At 44.8% G+C, this 19559-nt stretch overlaps 1 protein-coding gene across 4 annotated transcripts in view; it reads left to right on the top strand.

Moving 5' to 3' along the window:
* Positions 1-19559, top strand: part of NRP1 (neuropilin 1) — a 155135-nt gene that overhangs the window by 57491 nt on the left and 78085 nt on the right. For all 4 annotated transcript variants that reach the window (XM_059729140.1, XM_059729141.1, XM_059729139.1 and 1 more), the window contains exons 3-4: positions 4380-4561; positions 17770-17997. In XM_059729140.1, coding sequence (XP_059585123.1) covers positions 4380-4561; positions 17770-17997 — 410 coding nt within the window. The remainder of the gene's footprint in view (positions 1-4379; positions 4562-17769; positions 17998-19559) is intronic.

Below are 19559 nucleotides of genomic sequence, written 5' to 3'. Positions count from 1 at the left end.
TACCCTATATTTCAGGAATTGCTTCAAGTAGCATTTAGCTCTATATTTATATTTACATTTCTATGTCTAGGCTGTAAACCCTAAAGGACTATAACATTACAAGAAATATTTGCCACATAATTGGCAGCAGTAACAGAGCGATGAATTGCCGACTGGGAGTTCCAAATTTGCAAACTCAGTACTCCAGGCCCTGAGCCAAGACCGTCTGGGTGCACGGCTGAGGTGACATATTCAGTCTCCTCAGAGGGATGCCAATGTGCCAACTGCATCCCTGGCACAGCATTTTCTACTGACAAACTTATGGAGTGGAACTGGTACCAAGTCCAGAGGGAGATGCAAGCTGCTTACTTAGTTTTTTTGGCAATAACAGCACTCTCAAGTTGTGACTGTACATTCTTCTATTCACAGGAACTGTTGTTTGTGATACACTTTGGTCTCTGTTTGGTGGTATTTTGAAAAAGTGCTAAACTGACAGCAACACTTCCTTTCCAAATATAAAACAGTGTAATCCAGGGTAATTTGATTTCCATAAGAAACATACCATTCCCCTGGTACCACAGCTCATCTATCAAATACAGCAGAAGAGGATTTGGGGCTGTAAAACAAAAGACAGAGCCCCTGCAATGTAAAGATCAGTTCTGTGTATACATCTACTCTTCAAACTATCCCTCATTTTCATCTCTTGCTATCTCTTGCTTGCTACCTACTAGGGTTGAGCAAAATTTCGGCAGCTGTTTTGTTTCAGATGGGTTTCGGCCTGTTTTGGTGCCAGAAACACCAAATCCAAATGGAAATGGAAGGATCTGAATAAACAAAAGCATCCAAAATGTTTTGGAAAGTTTTGGAAAATTTTGGAGTTTTGGAGCTGGGCTTTCAGGGAAACAGAAACTAAGAAGAGGGAGGGGGAAGAGGGGTAGAAGGACTGCTCTGATATGAACATCTATAGCTGGCCAGTGTCTGTGATCTGCCCCTGAGGTCCCTTCCAATCTCAGTGCTCTGGGGGAGGGATGGCAGCCTGCTGTCATCCTGCATGCAGAGTCGGGGGCCCGCTCCCTCCAGGAGCCCCGCAGCCCTCCCTGGGGGTGTGGGCCCCTGCATCTGTGTGCAGGATGACAGCATGGCGCTTGGCACAGGCTGTGCCAAACAGATTCAGATGTTGGTGCTAGCCCCAGCCAGCAGCAGCAACCTGCTGTCATCCTGCGCACAGATCCAGGGGCCAACACCCCCCCGGAAGAGTCCGGCACAGCCCGCAGCCCTCCCGGGGGTTGCGTGTCCCCAGATCTGAATGCAGAGCTGGGACCAGCGCCAGCATCTGAATCTGTTTGGCACAGCCTGCGCCAAATGCTGGGAAGACTGGTGCTGCCACTGGCCCCAGCTGGCAGCAGCAACATGCTGTCATCCCATGCACAGATCTGGGGGCCCGCACCCCCTGGGAGGGCTGCAGGGCTGTGCTGGCCTCTTCCCAAGGGGCGCAGGCCCCTGGATCTATGTGCAGGATGACAACAGGCTGTTGCTGCTGACTGGGGCCAGCACCAGCACTAGGTTCTTTTCGGCACTCAACATGGGGTGCTCTGAGCAGATTTGGGTGCTGGTGCTGGTTTTGCTTTGAACAGTTTGAGGTGCAGTTTCACAAACACCCCTTCACCTATCTCCTTGACACTTGGCAGGCCTCATGCCCTCAGAAGGGGCTACCATCTCTGCAATTTTTATCTGAATCAGGGAAGAAATTACAAAGTTATAGGCATTTTAGTGATTCCCCATTAAAGAGAATCAGGCCTATGCCTGAAACACCGAAACAGCATCCAAACTCTGAAACAGATTCAGCTGAATCAAAATGGGACAGTGATCTGAAACACTGAAACAAATCACTGTCCCTCTGAAATGCCAAATCTGAAACCAAAACAAAACATAGCCATTTTGCACCGCCCTCCTACCTACCCTCTCACAGCTAAGTTTCTTTGCTGCCCATGATTAATTCGCCAAAGTAGAAGAGAGAAAACTATCACTTAAAATGCCATATGATCTTCAAGACTAGAATCAGAAATTATACATAAACTGAAAGAAGTAATAAAGAGAAGGTAACTCAAGAGTATACACTGTGGCCCCAATCTTGAAAGGTATTTAAATGCCTAACTCCCATTAATTTCCATGGAATAAGACACTTAAATATTTTAGAAAGCTGGCATTAAGCGAGTCAGGCAAAAGAAGACCTTGCATCAGGCTATTTAAAAAGCTCTTTTTCTTGTTTGGTTATGCTGATTATTTGACTTCAATGATAAGCTGACTTCAGTGAAATGCTGTCACTGTTAAAATGTAACTTTCTGATCCATTACTTATAACTGAGAACTAGTAATATACCTCTTCTGAAACACCCAGTACGTCTTTCCAAATAAGCAGAGTTGATATTCATGAAGATATTTATACAGACACAAAACAGCAAGTAAAAAAACTAAAACCTCTCTTAAGTGTAGCCCTCCCCCAGCTCACCCCCCAAAGCCCCTTTTATACATCTAAAAAAGGTTAACAAAGGTCACAAGTCCAATTGTAGGTCAGACAAAACATCTGTAAAAGTATGTCAAAAGTGAACATTTCCTCTTTGTGTTTCCATCACTTTGAAATGGGACAGTGAGGCAGGCTAACAATCTGAACTACTGCTACTAGAATAAATAAAATGCATCAGAGGAAATGCAGTTAGCACAATATTTCACATATGTTAATGCTTACAGTTCCATCAGTGTCAGCTTTATTTTCCACTTGATATACACCAAAGCTGGCATACAATTTTTACAGATGAGGTAATGTCATTTTTAATTTAAAGAGCCTTAAGCCGTCCACTTTAACTAGTGATATCATCTTTGCAGTTGTCTCATGGGGCTTCATGTAAACATAAGTAATGTGCCTGAGACAGTTTGGAACAGAGTTGTTAAAGATGACATTGGTCATCACGAAGACATTTTTTTCCTTTGATCTCTTTAAAATTGTCAGAAGCAGTTTATGTTACTGCCATTTTTAGCCATTTGTGGTATATTAATATATCCTGGGACATTTCAATGAGCATAACAGTGGAATAAAAAGCTGAAACAAATTAATGGCAACATTTTAATGTTAGCTGTAGTAGGATAATGAAAAGTAAATGAGATTGTTTGACTAGGAGCAACTTGATAAATAAAAAGGCGTTATGATTGAGACACAATAAAACACAGACTACCAGGCAGACAAAAGCAGTTCATTGTTTCAGCCCTGTCATTATGATTCAAAAAGGGTCCAACATGACACCCAGGTTCTGAAGACCACCCAATTTTAGGAAAGTGTGAGTCTGGTGCCATCAATTACATCTGTGCCCTGTCTTTTATCAAGGGCAATGCATATCTCCAGAATCACTCACCAATGTATCTTTGAAATGGGTCTTCTTTACTATTTCTCTGAGAAGGCTGTTTCAGGTATTACTGATCTCCCTCAGCGCCAGTTAAAGTCAGCTTTCCAGGATCAGGTCTTTGAGGGTGTTATTTCTAATTTAGAGTATCAAGAAATCCTAGAGCATCACTATTCTCTTGAAGCAAATTTTTACTATTACCCATTATGCCATAGTTTTAATTTAGTTTCTAAATGAATTTGTCTGTATGTATATGTATATATATAGAGAAAGGATGAAGACCTAGACCAGAGTTCCATTGCTAAATGAATCTGAATATTATAATAACAGTCATTAAAAACACATGGATTCAAATATCTAAACAAGAATATTTACTAAATGAATACATTTTATCTGAGAAAAATCAACTGTTGTGATTAAAATGTGGATTCGGGGGTTTGGTTTATTTCTAACATGGAAAATGACAGATTTTCTACCAGTGGCTTGGAACACAGTAGAGTTTTGAACAAAATCAAATGTTTAGGGATTCATTTATTATTCTGTGGACATATGTTTAGAGGGTAGCATACAGAAATCAAAGTATTGTTCACAGAGCTCCAGCCAACGAGACATTTTTGAATTCATAACAGAACTTCACAGTTTGAAAAGAATGCTATGCATTATGTATTGATAACAACACCACCATAGACAAAGGAACACAATTTAATAATACAGAATTGTGCTCATGAGATTTCCTTTTTTTTGTTAATTGGTTACTTTAGCTGACATTGTCTGCAAGCATAATGGACAGCATTCTTCCTAATAGTTCCATGTTGCCAGATGATGTCTACAGACATGATGTAGTCCATTTTAATTATTTCATTTCACTTACATCTCTCAGCATAATGCAGTTTCCAAGCAAGCTAGCATTTTTCTTGATTATCTTTGTTGTGTTATGGTTTCTAAATTAATTAAGTCTCTTTCTTTCCTGGAAGTTGAAAGTTTCTGTCTCCCATTTATCCACCAGGTATGATTATGTTGAAGTGATTGATGGAGATAATGCAAATGGACGCTCTTCAGGAAAGTTCTGTGGAAAAATTGCTCCCTCTCCTATGGTATCTACAGGACCACATCTCTTTATCAGATTTGTTTCTGACTATGAGACTCATGGAGCAGGATTTTCCATCCGCTATGAAGTTTTCAAAAGAGGTGAGCAAACAATTCATTATTGTGTAGCTCATTATCTATATTTTTCTTTTTTTACTCCAAGCACTTTGAAAATACGAAAATTTGCTTGAAAATGAATGTCTTATTGCTGATGCCATCAAATCCCAGGGGAGGGTCCTCCTCTGGTCTATATTATCATAGCTGCATGGGTGAGCTGTAGCTGAGAATCTACCATGTTTGTGCAGAATCTGACAGCCTTTTCCAGCAATCTCCAAAAATGGTTTATTAAGATTTTTTTTTTAGCTGTTGATACTCTTTGTGCTGATAACTGCTATATGTCAGAGGTTACTACCTTAATAGTGCTATAAAGCCCTTGAATTGTTTAGTGCTTCACTCTGCAGTTCCAAAAGATAGCAGGCAGGGTTCAGAAAGGACGTGAGCACACATGGCCAACAGATGATGGGAACATCAGAGCGGTATCACTTTCAGTCTTTGTTTTGAGGGGCTAGAGGAGAGAGGCAGTTCCTGCTGCTCTCAGGCACATCCTGCTGACTGACTGGCAAGGAGTTTCAGTAAGGCTATAGAGCATTGGCAGCTGTACATGGAGACAAGAACATCCGGAAGAGAGAAGCTTCTCAGGATTAACAGGATCTGCAAGTGGCCACCGCTCTGATTCGCTCTCTTGCCGAGTCACTGGCTATAGGGTGGTGGTGAGATCACTTCTTGGCCCACACATTAGCTGTAGCTGGATGAAGATAAGCATATCACACATTCACAAGCCAGGACCCAAAGCAGAGAATAAATGTAAAAGCACAAAAGAGTTTAACCTTATGGGAACACAGATTTCCTTTGACAACCCAAGCATTTGGAGCCAGATTTCCTAAGTCACTGTAAGCTCAGAGGGTATTTACACACATGTGGGGAGCATGCTCCAACGAGTTGGAAAGCCATTGGAGCACACTCGATTAATCAAGTCTGCTGGAGCACATAAATTGACATGCTCTGGCAGCTTCTCACGTCATGTGTATCAGCAGCATAGCGTGTCTCCATGCTGAGAAAATGGTGGCAGTGTGCTTTGAAATAAAACACATGTGAATGGTAACAAGAAGGGTTTCTACAAGTATGTCAGTCACAAGAGGAAGATCAAGGAAAATGTGGGTCCTTTACTAAATGGCTGACCAGAGAAATCCAGGGCAGCCTAAGGGACAAAAGGGGAGCACATAAAAAGTGGAAACAGGGAGAGATCACCAAAGATGAATATACCTCCTCTGCTCGTGCTTGTAGGGAGGCAGTTAGACGGGCCAAAGCTACCATGGAGCTGAGGATGGCAACCCAAGTAAAAGACAACAAGAAATTGTTTTTTAGATATATAGGGAGTAAAAGGAAGGCCCAGGGAGGAATAGGACCCCTGCTAAATGGGCAGAAACAATTGGTGACGGACAGGGGGGACAAGGCTGAACTCCTCAACGAGTTCTTTGCCTCAGTGTTCCTAAGTGAGGGGCACGACAAGTCTCTCACTGGGGTTGTAGAGAGGAAGCAGCAAGGCGCCAGACTACCATGTGTAGACCCTGAGATGGTGCAGAGTCACTTGGAAGAACTGGATGCCTTCAAGTCAGCAGGCCCGGATGAGCTCCATCCAAGGGTGCTGAAGGCACTGGCCGACATCATTGTAGAGCCACTGGCGGGAATATTTGAAAGCTCATGGAGCACGGGCCAAGTCCCGAAGGACTGGAAAAGGGCCAATGTGGTCCCCATTTTCAAAAAGGGGAGGAAGGAGGACCCGGGCAACTATAGACCTGTCAGTCTCACCTCCATCCTTGGCAAAGTCTTTGAAAAAATTATCAAGGCTCACATTTGTGAGAGCCCGGCAGGACAAATTATGCTGAGGGGAAATCAGCACGGGTTCGTGGCAGGCAGATCGTGCCTGACCAATCTAGTTTCTTTTTATGACCAAGTTATGAAATGCCTGGACACAGGAGGAGGGGTGGATGTCGTATACTTAGACTTCAGGAAGGCCTTCGATACGGTATCCCACACCATACTGGTGAACAAGTTAAGAGGCTGTGACTTGGATGACTACACAGTCCGGTGCGTGGCGAATTGGCTGGAGGGTCGCACCCAGAGAGTCGTGGTGGATGGGTCGGTCTCGACCTGGAAGGGTGTGGGCAGTGGGGTCCCGCAGGGCTCGGTCCTTGGACCGATACTCTTTAATGTCTTCATCAGTGACTTGGACGAGGGAGTGAAATGTACTCTGTCCAAGTTTGCAGATGACACAAAGCTATGGGAAGATGTGGACACGCCGGAGGGCAGGGAACAGCTGCAAGCAGATCTGGACAGGTTGGACAAGTGGGCAGAAAACAACAGGATGCAGTTCAACAAGGAGAAATGCAAAGTGCTGCACCTAGGGAGGAAGAATGTCCAGCACACCTACAGCCTAGGGAATGACCTGCTGGGTAGCATGGAAATGGAAAGGGATCTTGGAGTCCTAGTGGACTCCAAGATGAACATGAGTCGGCAGTGTGACGAAGCCATCAAAAAAGCCAATGGCACTTTATCATGCATCAGCAGATGCTTGACGAATAGGTCCAAGGAGGTGATATTTCCCCTCTATCGGGCGCTGGTCAGACCGCAGTTGGAGTACTGCGTGCAATTCTGGGCATCGCAATTCAAGAGGGATGCGGATAACCTGGAGAGGGTCCAGAGAAGGGCCACTCGTATGGTTAAGGGCCTGCAGTCCAAGCCCTACGAGGAGAGACTAGAGAAACTGGATCTTTTCAGCCTCCGCAAGAGAAGGTTGAGAGGCGACCTTGTGGCTGCCTATAAGTTCATCACGGGGGCACAGAAGGGAATTGGTGAGGTTTTATTCGCCAAGGTGCCCCCGGGGGTTACAAGAAATAATGGCCACAAGCTAGCAGAGAGCAGATTTAGATTGAACATTAGGAAGAACTTCTTCACAGTTAGAGTGGCCAGTGTCTGGAACGGGCTCCCAAGGGAGGTGGTGCTCTCCCCTACCCTGGGGGTCTTCAAGAGGAGGTTAGATGAGCATCTAGCTGAGGTCATCTAGACCCAGCACTCTTTCCTGCTTATGCAGGGGGTCGGACTCGATGATCTATTGTGGTCCCTTCCGACCCTAACATCTATGAATCTATAAATTGGGGAGGCAACCTAGGATGCAGAAAAGGTTGAAGTACTCAATGCTTTTTCATTTCAGTCTTCACAGGTATGGTCAGCTCCCAGCCTACTGGGAGCATAGTTTGGGGAGGAGGTGAGCAGCCAACAGTGGCAAAAGAGCAGATTAGGGACTATTTAGAAATGCTAGATGTGTACAAGTCTGTGGGGCCAGACAGGATGCACCTTAGGGTGCTGAGGTAGTTGGTCAATGTGATCGCAGAGCCATTGGCCATCATCTTTGAAAACTCATGGTGATTCAGAGAGGTTCTGAATGATTGGAAAAGGGCAAATATAGTGCCCATCTTTAAAAGAGGGAAGAAGGAGGATGCAGGTATCTACAAACCAGTCAGCCTCTCCTCAGTCCCTGGAAAAATCATGGAACAGGTCCTCAAGGAATCCGTTTCTAAGTACTTGGAGAAGAAGGTGATTAGCAGGGATCCAGGTTTTCCATTCACCATGGAAAAACACAGTAAAACCCAGATTTTTTTATTTTAGGAAGAAAAACCTGGATTTTGTCATTTTAAGGAGAAAAACACAGATTTTCTCCTTTAAAGGAGAAAAATGCAGGAAAAAGTGGGTTTCCTTTTGAAGGCTGGCAGAAGCGGGAGAAGGGTGATCAGCAGGGGATGCCATGTGCACGTGCGCATGGTCACATGCACATGGCTACTAGGCAGCCTGGAGAGCAGCTCCCTACAGGTCAGTCTGGGGAGAGGGGGAAGAGGCAGAATTGAAGCCCCCAAAGTGAGGGAGAGAGGGAGTTGGGCAGGGCTGGGGCTGGGGCTGGGGCCAGGGCTGCTGCCCAGCTCAGGCGATGCATGGGGCTGAGGTCCAGGGCCAGAATGCGCAACCACAGGGCCAGGACAGGAGTAGGATGGGGCTGCGGGCAGCTCTTCTGGGGGGAAGTGGGACAGGCTGGCTCCCTGCTGCTGTGCACACTCCAGGGGGACATGGAGGGGGCGGGTAGGGGCATGTGCTGCTCAGATTGGCTGGGGGGGGGGGAAGGGGGAAGAGCAGACTGCCTGCTGCAGGCTTAGGCCTCTACGGCTCAGTGGTCGAGACTGGTGTGGCAGGGCAGAGTGAGGCAGGTTCGCTTGATACTACCACCACAAGCCCTGGACCGCCATGATGAGGTACCCCCTGCCCACCTGGCAGCAGCAGGGGTGGTGGCATGGAGTTGTGCTCTTCACTGCTGCCAGGCAGGCAGGGCATGCTTCGCCATGGTGACCTGGGACTCCCAGTGGCAGCAACGACCTTCCACACCCAGCCCTGCTCTGCCTTGCCATGCTGGGTCCCACCTGCTGGGCTGCAGAGGCCCTGGGGGGGGGGGCGGGGGAGGGTAGGCAGCAGAGCAGAGGTCCCTGAACCTGAAGTGAACAGCCCACATCTGCCCCCCTGCCCCATGGGCTCTGCTCCTGCTGTGCCACCCATTGGGAAATGGGAGCCAAGCTCCCCACTCCACTCCCAGAAGCTGCTGACTCCCATGGATGGCAGGCACTGCTGTGAGAGGCAGGGGGCTGTGAACACAGGTCCCTGGCCCCATAGCCTTGGCAGCTGGGCACCGTCTCCAACAGGACCACGTAGGCGGAAGGCTGTGGGTGGGGAGTGAGGGGCACCAGCAGGGCCAGGAGGCTATGGTGGGGTACCAGTAGGGGTGGGGAACTATGATTGGGGAGTGAGAGACAATGTCATGGGCAGGGCACTGGCATGTCATGGTTGTTCAGCACCACAAAGCAGTGCAGGCGGGACAGCCACAGCTGGACCTGCATCCTGGTGAGCAAAGGGGGAGGGAGAGCTCTGATTTTCCATGATAAAAATCCTAAAATCAAACACCAAATTAAAAACTGTAAATATATTAATAAAATATTGTGTTCAGCTGATATCTATATAGATAGTGGTGTTTCATTTTAATCATGGAAAAATGGGGTTTTGGGGGGTTTTAATCAGATAATTTGCAATTTTTTTAACAGAGACAACCAGGTTCCCCAAAGATTAGAAACAGTCAGCATGGATTCACCAAGGGCAAGTCATTCCTAACCAACCTGATTGCCTTCTATGATGAGATGACTGGCTCTGTGACTGGCGCTGGGGAGAACAGGGGATGTAGTATACCTTGACTTTAGCAAGGCTTGTGATGCCATCTCCCACAAGACTCTTGCTCCCACAACATTCTTGCAAGCAAGCTAAGTTAGTACAGGTCTGATGAATGGACTATAAGGTGGATAGAAAACTGGCTGGATCATCAGGCTCAGAGTACAGTAGTCAGTTGGCAGCTGGTATCAAGTGGGGTTGGTTCTGGGGCTGGTTTTGTTTGGTATCTTCATCAGTTACCTGGAACATGGGATGGTGTGCACCCTCAACAGGTCTGCAGATGATACCAAGTTGGGGAGAGTAGTAGATACATTGAAGGGTAGGGGTAGGATTCAGAAGGCATGTCTACATGTGCACATTTACTGCACAGTAACTTAAATTACAGTGAAGTAAACAAAAATTACTACACCATGTGGGTATGCATGTACACATGCACACCCATACTATGCAGTAACTATGACGATTTATGCTGACTTGGGTGTAAATGTGATACCTGCATGATGCAGGTATCAAATTTACACCTGATTAGTTACTGCTCAGTAATGCACATGTAGACACCTAACTTTGGTCCCAAGTTAAACCACACACAGCATTAATGCACTTTAAGACCTGCACATATAGACACTTGCATATTTCCACTTACTGCACAGTAACTTACTGCATGGTAAATTAAATGCAACATAAATGCATGTGTAGACGTGCCCAGAGAGACCTAGGCAAATTGGAGGATTGGGGCAAAAGAAATCTCATGAGGTTCAACAAGGACAATTGCAAAATCCTGCACTTAGGATGGAACAATCCCATGCACCGGTACAGGCTGGGGGCTCACTGGCTGGGCAGCAACTCTGCAGAAAAGGACCTAGAGGTTACAGTGGACAATAAGCTGAATGTGAGCCAGCAGTGTGCCCTTGTTGTGAAGAAGGCTAATGGCACTGGTAGGTGTATTGCCAGTGGATCAAGGGAAGTTATTATTCCCCTTTATTCAGCACTAGTGAGGCCACATCTGGAGTACTGTGTTCAGTTTTGGGCCTCCCACTAAAGAAAGGATATGAACAAATTGGAGAGAGTTCAACAGAGGGTAAGAAAAATGGCAGGGCAAGTGATTTATGAGGTAAGGCTGAGGGAACTGGGCTTATTTAGTCTGCAGAAGAGAAGACTGAGTGGGGATTTGATAGCAGCCTTTAACTACCAGAAGGGGGGGGGGTCCAAAGAAGATGGGGCTAGGCTGTTCTTAGTGGTGGCAGATGACAAAACAAGGAGCAGTGGTCTCAAGGTGCAGCACGGGAAGTTTAGGTTAGATATTAGGAAAAACTTTCTCACTAGGAGGGTAATAAAGCACTGAAACAAGTTACCCATAGAGTTTGTGGAATCTCCATCCTGGTAGGTTTTTAAGAACCAGCTGGACAAAGCCTTGGGTGGGATGATCTAGTTGGCAGTGGTCCTGCTTTGAACACAGGGTTGGATTAGATGGCCTCTGGAGGTCCCTTCCAACCCTAATTTCCTATCATTTTCCCAATCTTTGTTAGAAAGTGCATTCACAATAGATGGAAGTAGGGACTGGAATTCTGAACTCCCCCCTCCTAGGTGACTGCCTTAACCCAGAGAAGTAAATGGGCAATTCTGCACCCTGGGTGACAGTGGCACATGGGGCAGTGGCCACAGTCAGGCTACTGCTGGTGACATGGAGAAGCTGGGAGAGGGGTGGCAGCAGATACTATTTTTCTGCTTCTCCCTGACCAGTGCCCCAGTCATTCTCCCACACTTACACTACTGCCTCAAGCATTAGGCTGTGGCTTTAAAAGAAAACAGCGAGCCTTGCTCTTTCAAAAAAGAGATGGAAACACCTGCCCTCAGGAAAGAACTCCAGGCTCTTGATGCTTAGTGGACAGAGGCTGTAGACCAGACTCAGGTACTTAAGCTCTAGAGCAAGCAGAAGTTCAGACACAAGTGTATGCTCAGCATTTCTTCTTGGCTTTAGGCAGCTTCAGGCAGATCCCTGCAACAACTGGCTTTTTCATTCACCTTGCACTGTGTAAGAGTGCAAGCCTAAGTATCTAACACCAGAGCGCAATTCAACTCCAGAGAGGTAGACCCCTAAATATTAGGTATTACAGCACCTAACTTGCAGGTGCCTAAGCCGTTAAACTAAAACACAAAACAAAACCAAGTACAAGAATAACTTGAAAAATTTGTTCTTGTAAGGCAGTGTTTTCAAATGGAAATATTTTTTTAATAGTCTAGTGGCAACTCAATGCACCGATTAGAACAGTTTATTTCCTTATGTGATCATTTAAATCTCACACTGATACACATTAGCTATGTTAAGACAATGTTATGAGCAAGGCATCCCAGACAAAAGTCAGGAAACTCAAAATTATGGTTCCCAAAGCAGATCTAACTCTGGCTTTCACAACGTATCCTGTATATTAATGAAGAAAAGTTATCACCACATACTGTATTGCAGTACTGCAATACATATAAGTAGTATAAGAGTATTGCTCAGGCATGCAGGGATGAAGTCAGGAAGGCCAAAGCGCAACTAAAGTTGCAGTTAGCAAGGGATGTGAAGGGTAACAAGAAGGGTTTCTACAAGTATGTCAGTAGCAAGAGGAGGATCAGGGAAAATGTGGGTCCCGTACTGAATGGGGGAGGCAACCTAGTAACAGAGAATGCAGAAAAGGCTGAAGTACTCAATACCTTTTTCACCTCAGTCTTCTCAGGCAAGGTCAGACTACTTTCACCTGGTAGCACAGTTTGGGGAGGAGGTAAGCAGCCAACAGTGGTGAAAGAATGGGTTAGGGATTATTTAGAAAAGCTGGACATAGACAAGTCCATTGGGCCAGATGGGATGTACCTGAGGGTGCTGAGGGTGTTGGCTGATGTGATTGTAGAGCCACTGGCCATCATCTTTGAAAACTCATGGTGATTGGGAGAGTTCCCAGATGATTGGAAAAGCGCAAATATCATGCCCATATTTAAGAAATGGAAAAAGGAAGATCCAGGGATCTACAGACCAGTCAGCCTCACCTCAGTCCCTGGAAAAATCATGGAGCAGATCCTCCATTTCTGAGCACTTGGAGGAGAAGATGATGATTAGGAAAAGTCAGCACGGATTCACCAGAGACAAATTATGCCTGACCAACCTGATTGTCTTTTATGATGAGATGACTGACTCTGTAGATGTGAGTAGAAGAGTGGATGTGGTATACCTTGATTTTAACAAGGCTTTTGATACAGGCTCCCACAACATTCTTGCAGGAAGGTTAAGGAAGTATGGGCTGGATGAATGGACTGTAAAGTGGACAGAAAACTGGTTGGAGCACTGGGCTCACAGGGTAGTAATCAATGGCTCAATGTCTAGTTGGCAGCTAGTATCAAGTGGAGTACCCCAGGGGTTGGTCCTAGGGCCAGTTTTCTTCAATATCTTTATCAACGACCTGTAAGATGGCATAGAGTGCACCCCCAGCAAGTCTGAAGATGATACAAACCTGGGAGGACTAGTAGATACGCTGGAGGGTTAGGCTAGGATTCAGAGTAACCTAGATAAATTAGAGAATTAGACCAAAAGAAATCTCATGAGGTTCAACAAGGACAAGTGCAAAGTCCTGCACTTAGGATGAAACAATCCCATGCACCGGTACAGGCTGGGGCTGACTAGCTGGTCAGTAGCTGTGCAGAAAAGGACCTAGGGGTTACAGTGGACAATAAGCTGAATATAAGCCAACAGCATGCCCTTGTTGCAAAGAAGGTTAACGGCATACTGGGCTGCACTGGTAGGTGTGCTGCCAGCAGATCAAGGGAAGTGATTATTCCCCTCTTTTCTTCACTGGTGAGGACACATCTGGAGTACCGTGTTCAGTTTTGGGCCCCCCACTATAGAAAGAAAGTGAACAAATTGGAAAGAGTCCAACAGAGAGCAACAAAAATGGTTCAGGGGCTGAGGCACATGACTTATGAGGAGAGGCTGAGAGAACTGGGCTTATTTAGTCTAGAGAAGAGAAGATGGAGAGGGGATTTAATAGCAGCCTTCAACTACCTGAAGGGTGGTTTGAAAGAAGATGGAGCTAGACCGCGGGTACTTTGGAAGGCCCCAGGGGGTATGTGGTAGTGGTGCAGAGAAGCCAGCGGCACTTCCAGTTTTGCTGCTGCACAAGCTCCCCCATCCACGCTCATCAACCAACTGCTGGGGGACATCCCTGATCCCTGCGCGTTGACTGGCCGCTGGGGGTATCCCGACCAAAAAAATTTGTAAACCCCTGAGCTAGACTGTTCTCAGTGGTTCTATCAGGTGACAGAACAAGTAGCAATGGTTGCAGCAAGGGAAGTTTAGGTTAGATAAAAACTTTCTCCAACCCTCGTTTTCTCTTCATTTTCTATTCTCTGTTATTCTATTGCAAACTATTACATAGGTGCAATGGTACAAGTTAGAGTTATTGTGGGAAAACAAACATTTTTCCTGACATCTAAGCATTCAGTACCTCCCAGGTAATGTTTAATTAATTTATATAGTTAATTCCAAAGCTGCATATTGGGTTCCTTGTTATGCTATATAGATCAACCAAACAGCACAGACAGCTTGACTAGTACAAACCTTATTAGACACCTATGTTAAAGCATCCTTCCAGAAATTAAATGACCTAAAATGAAATGTTAGATGAATGATTGAGACCCAAGCCCAAGATGTTATAACTGTCATATACAATGCTGCAGTATATTAAACATTTGTGTTAAAGACAGTTGTGAATAACTCCTTGCTTTGCTTCTGTTTCCCTCAATTTGTGCAAATAAAAATTGTGTCATTCTTCCTACATTGCATACTGCTTCAAGTTCTGAGCTGTGTGCTCTGTGGGCTGTACACCCAAGGTCCACATCTCAGATCCTAGTATAAGAAACTCCTCCTCAGTCATAGTCATAGAGAAGATTGAGACGCAAGCTGTGTCAGAGGTGGAGTCTGAGACTTTACATCTGATAGTGGATTGAACAGGGAGTGATGTTGGGAGAGAAGATGCTGCCTCCCGCTATGTCCCTGATAGCAAATTAAGATTCTGGCTAAAAGGTCTGAAATGAATCTGTCAGCCAGGAAGAATAGGAGATCATAGAGCTCAAAGACATCTTTTTTGTGGGCCACCAAAATGGAATAGGGAAGCAAAGATCTTCAGCACTGTCCTCCTTAAATCTAGTCACACACAAAACCTGTCCCTCTCAGGAGCAGCTCTTCTTCATTTGTCTCTGACTGAGACTTTTATTCTTGATTGCCTTATTTCTCCCTTGTGGATAACTTCATTGCAGCCTTGGAGCAGGTTCTACTGATAGTCCCTACACAAGGCAGGCAGAGGGGCAAGATTTGTAAAGGGCTTATTAATGAGGGATTTCATTTGATGGAATGTCCTGCTTCTTCCCCCAGATTAGCTGAAACACTCAAAATGAGGCAGGTTGATTCCAAGACATCACAGGTGTGTGTAAGGGGCTAGCCTGACACTTTTGCATTTGGCAAGTCAGGATTTGCCTCCTTCTTTTAATACAGTGATAATGAGAGAACCTAATTTTATTTTGCACCTCTCATTTGGATTCTAGGAGGCTCACAAAGCATAGTGCAGTACAAATGGCATACAAAGAAATCGTCTTACTGTGGACAGGCAGCTTCATGAAGAATGAATAGTGACAATACTTTAACAGCATATAACAACCCTATACCACAGTTTATGACACAGAGAGAGAATGAATGCTCTATCCACCTGAAACAAGAGGAGAATTTTAATTGCAGACAAAGTTAATTTTCCACACTGGAACTGACCAGGTGTCACTGGACCATGAATATCTGCATTCTTCCAAGTGTGCCCTGTACATGTTCAGGATCTTGATTTGATAGAGTAGGTGTCTCACATCTGTGTTGAAGGACTGAAATGCCTGGGGGTCTGGACAGATGCATCATTGTAAAGTTGTAGAAGGGAACTGGTAAGGCCACATCTGGAGAACTGTGTCCAGTTTTGGGCCCCCCACTACAAAAAGGCTGTGGACAAATTGAAGAGAATCCAGCAGAGGGCAACAAAAGTGGTGAGCGGTCTGGGGGACACGATTTATGAAGAAAGGCTGAGGGAACTGGACTTATTTAGTCTAGGGAAGAGAAGACTGAGAGGGGATTTAATAGCTGCCTTCAACTACTTGAAGGGAGGTTCTAAAGAGGATGGAACTCGATTGTTCTCGATGGTGGCAGAAGACAGAACAAGGAGCAATGGTCTCAAGTTGCAGCAAAGGAAGTTTAGGTTAGATTTTAGGAATCATTTTCTCACTAGGAGGACAGTAAAACACTGGAACAGGTTACCCAGAGAGGCTGTGGACCCTCCATCCTTGGAGGTTTTTAAGACCGTTAGACAAAGCCTTGGCTGGGATGATTTAGTTAGGGATGGTCCTGCTTTGAGCAGGGGGTTGGACTAGATTGGACTAGACCTCCTGAGGTCCCTTCCAATCCTGATTTTCTATGATTCTATGACCTGAGCCAGCAAGCTGGGAGGTGCTGTGTGGCAGGGAGCCTCTATCCCCCCCTCTCTCACCCCTACTTCTCAGCCTATGGGCAGCTGTGTAGCCCCAGTCCCAGGCCCCCCAGACCCAAGCCAGCATAGCTGGGAGGGGCATGCAGTGGGGAGCTCTGTCTCCCCCCTCCCCCCCCCCCCCCCAGTCACCACTGACAGCAGACAGCTGGTGGGGAAGCAGGGCTGGGGAGAGGTGCTGCGCTGGCCAGTCAGGGGTGGCCAGGTGCTCGGCTGGGCTCGGGATTCTCCAGCAGCCAGCTGTGAACACTCCCCGCCTTCTGACCTTGGCCAGTGCAGGCTGCCTCCATGATCCCCCACCAAAAAGGCAACCATGAGTTCTGTTTATTCCCAAACTAATCTAAGGCACTTAGAAAAAGCCACAAAAAATTAGTGTGAAGCTGCCACAGGCATTTTGAACCTGTGTACCTGGCCCTGATGTCTACCAGAACTTGACTTCCTTCATCGCGCTTTCCAGTAAATGCCTTCGTTTAAAGGCTGGGAAGTGCTTGAATTAACATGGTGGGTAAGAAGTGTGTGGTCAGTGCTTGTACCAGTTCCCAGCACACCTACAGATCAGGAGTTGTGTTTCTGTGGGACTTGAAGAAAACAGACACATGAACTGTAAGCAAGGGATCAGCTCAGCTTTTTCTTCCATCTCTTCATGAAGACAGATACATTTATCTGCTCTTTTATATCTTCTTGTCCCACTGTCATCCCCTGCTTGACCAACAAGAGTTTATGGAACACCAAATTATGCTGTGGCTGGTACATTGGGAAAGGTTAGTGTGTCAACATTGATATTATGTGACTTCTAGCAACTCTGCCTATAATCACACAGTTTATCATGCCTGCACTAACAGCAACACTTTACTGGTGCACCTGTGTCAACACCACTCAGAATGAGTCACTCACCCTTGGTACATGTAAGAATTACCTTTCACATTTAGTTTGTCAAAGAGGCATAGGTCACATCTGGCAGAGTTACTGAGTCACTGCTCTAGGAATCTGAAACCACTACTCCCTCTACTGAATCCACTCACCCGCTTCTGTAAAACATGCTATTCCACCAATAAAAGGCTGTCAGCCTTAAGATTTAAAGATTTAAGCTTGAAGGGGCTATAATTATTTCTCTAGGGTTCTGTCAAGATTTCTTCAGCTTAGACTTTCATTGTTCCCACGTGACTTTGTATTTGTCATAATTTTTCTAGAGCTGGCACAAGTTTTCATATTGCTCCACACAAATTGAAAATTGGAGATCACACAATAAATGTGAATTACGTTTTAATACCTGACTATCAATAATAGGAACAAGCTGGTTGAATGATTAATACAGTGATTAAAATGAGGTGTTTCATTGAAAAACCACCTCTGCTGTTAAAAAGACAAAATGATTTAATTTGTTTCCCAGTTAACTAGCTTGCTGGGTAGGATGGTGCTAAGTATTTCTCTTTCTTCACCCAGGACCCGAATGTTCCAGAAATTTTACTTCATCAAGTGGAGTGATAAAGTCACCAGGATTCCCTGAAAAATATCCCAATAGCCTTGAATGCACTTACATTATCTTTGCACCAAAGATGTCAGAGATTATACTGGAATTTGAAAGCTTTGAACTAGAACCCGATTCAAATCCTCCAGGGGGAGTACTCTGTCGTTATGACCGACTGGAAATCTGGGATGGCTTCCCTGATGGTAAGAGAAAAATGAGCTGCAGCACACAGAAGCATTGCTCCACAGTCAGCTCCAGAAGGAAGAGTCTCATTTTTTTAAATATTGTGTTAGAGGTCCTTGTTTGATTTAAACAAAATGAGATGGGTTGAAGGAGAAAAGATGGGATACTCTTTAATTACAGACAAGAAAGCCCATGACTAGCACACAACAGTATTAATGTTGTTATCCAAACTGTCCCTAACATTAAACAACTGGCTTTGAGCCAATATCAGTTCTTAGAGGCAGCATACATTGGTTTCAACAAAGGCAGAACTGAGTCTTCAATGCTAAAATAATTCAGACAGGTAAGTCTTACTGTGCATCCAAACTCTGAGCACTAATGAGGATGGTATATGATGATATCCTGCAGTTTGTTGTTGCTGTTGTCTTGGATTTGCTGGAGTTTAACATTAGGTTGAGCACTTCCCCTTAGGGTGCACACATCAGACTTGGCAGTCCTCAGAAATCATGCAAGCAGTAATGTGCAGCCAACTGTTATTGATGCCTTTTACAAGCTTTCTGTGCATGCCATAAGCAGCTAAAGAGAACCGTCTTTCTGTTGTCCTTTTCCCCTCTATTTGTAACTTACAGCCAAATAAAGCAGGACAGGCCTTGTCTCACAGAACAGTGCCATAATGAAAGCAATTTCACTTCTTCATTGATGCAATTACCTGCTTTTAAGTTTGTGAATAGCACCAAGTAGGTTTTTGCAAACTGTTAACACTCTATGGTAATAATATTTCATTTTAATAAAAACATTCGTTAGAACCTACCATAGAACAGGATTAAAGATGCATAGTACCCAGCTGAATCTACTTTTCATCACAAATGCATTTGCACTCTTGCGAATGGTTCCTTTTTAATAAAAGCTTTCATTGATGCTACAGTAAATAGGTGTCTGCTTTTTAACGTATGTTTGTTTTGCTCTTGCTTTACATTTAATTGATTTATCTTTCTATTTTTAAGCACTCTCCAGTAAGTACAAAAGAAAAAGCCAAGGGAATAGCTGAGAGACTACTCTACATTTAATTCCTCAATAGGAAAACAGTATTGTAACAATATTATAACAATGTGTGGAACATTTAATAATAGGTTTATTTGCATATAAACCTAAATCTTTCCAGCCTAAATTCCTGTAGGACTTTGATTTAAACTGACATGTGAAAAGAAGATCCAATCAACCAACTTATGTGGAATATTCTGAGAAAGAATTGCATTATTATTAGTGTCAAGAAGCTTTCAAAGTGGTAATTTTCTGATTCAAGAAAATGACTGAATCAAATTGAAGAATAATTAACAACAAGTGTTACCAGCTTTCCAGTTCACCCATGATTTCAAACTATGTTTGACTCTCTCAGGAAGAAGCAAGAGTTTGGCATCAGATAATTGTGTTTACAGTTTTATAAATACTCAGCTGACCTTGCCTTCTTACTACAGTGAAATGTCTCTTCAGACGCATTCTGTGGGGGCATGTGGTAGTTCTAAGAACATATTTGAAGCATCATTCATTGGAAGATGACTCCTCAGCCAGATATTTCTGTTTA

This window comes from Alligator mississippiensis, chromosome 5, assembly GCF_030867095.1.
Source record: "Alligator mississippiensis isolate rAllMis1 chromosome 5, rAllMis1, whole genome shotgun sequence".
Lineage (NCBI taxonomy): Eukaryota > Metazoa > Chordata > Crocodylia > Alligatoridae > Alligator > Alligator mississippiensis.
This window is presented reverse-complemented; position numbering and strand designations above follow the sequence as displayed.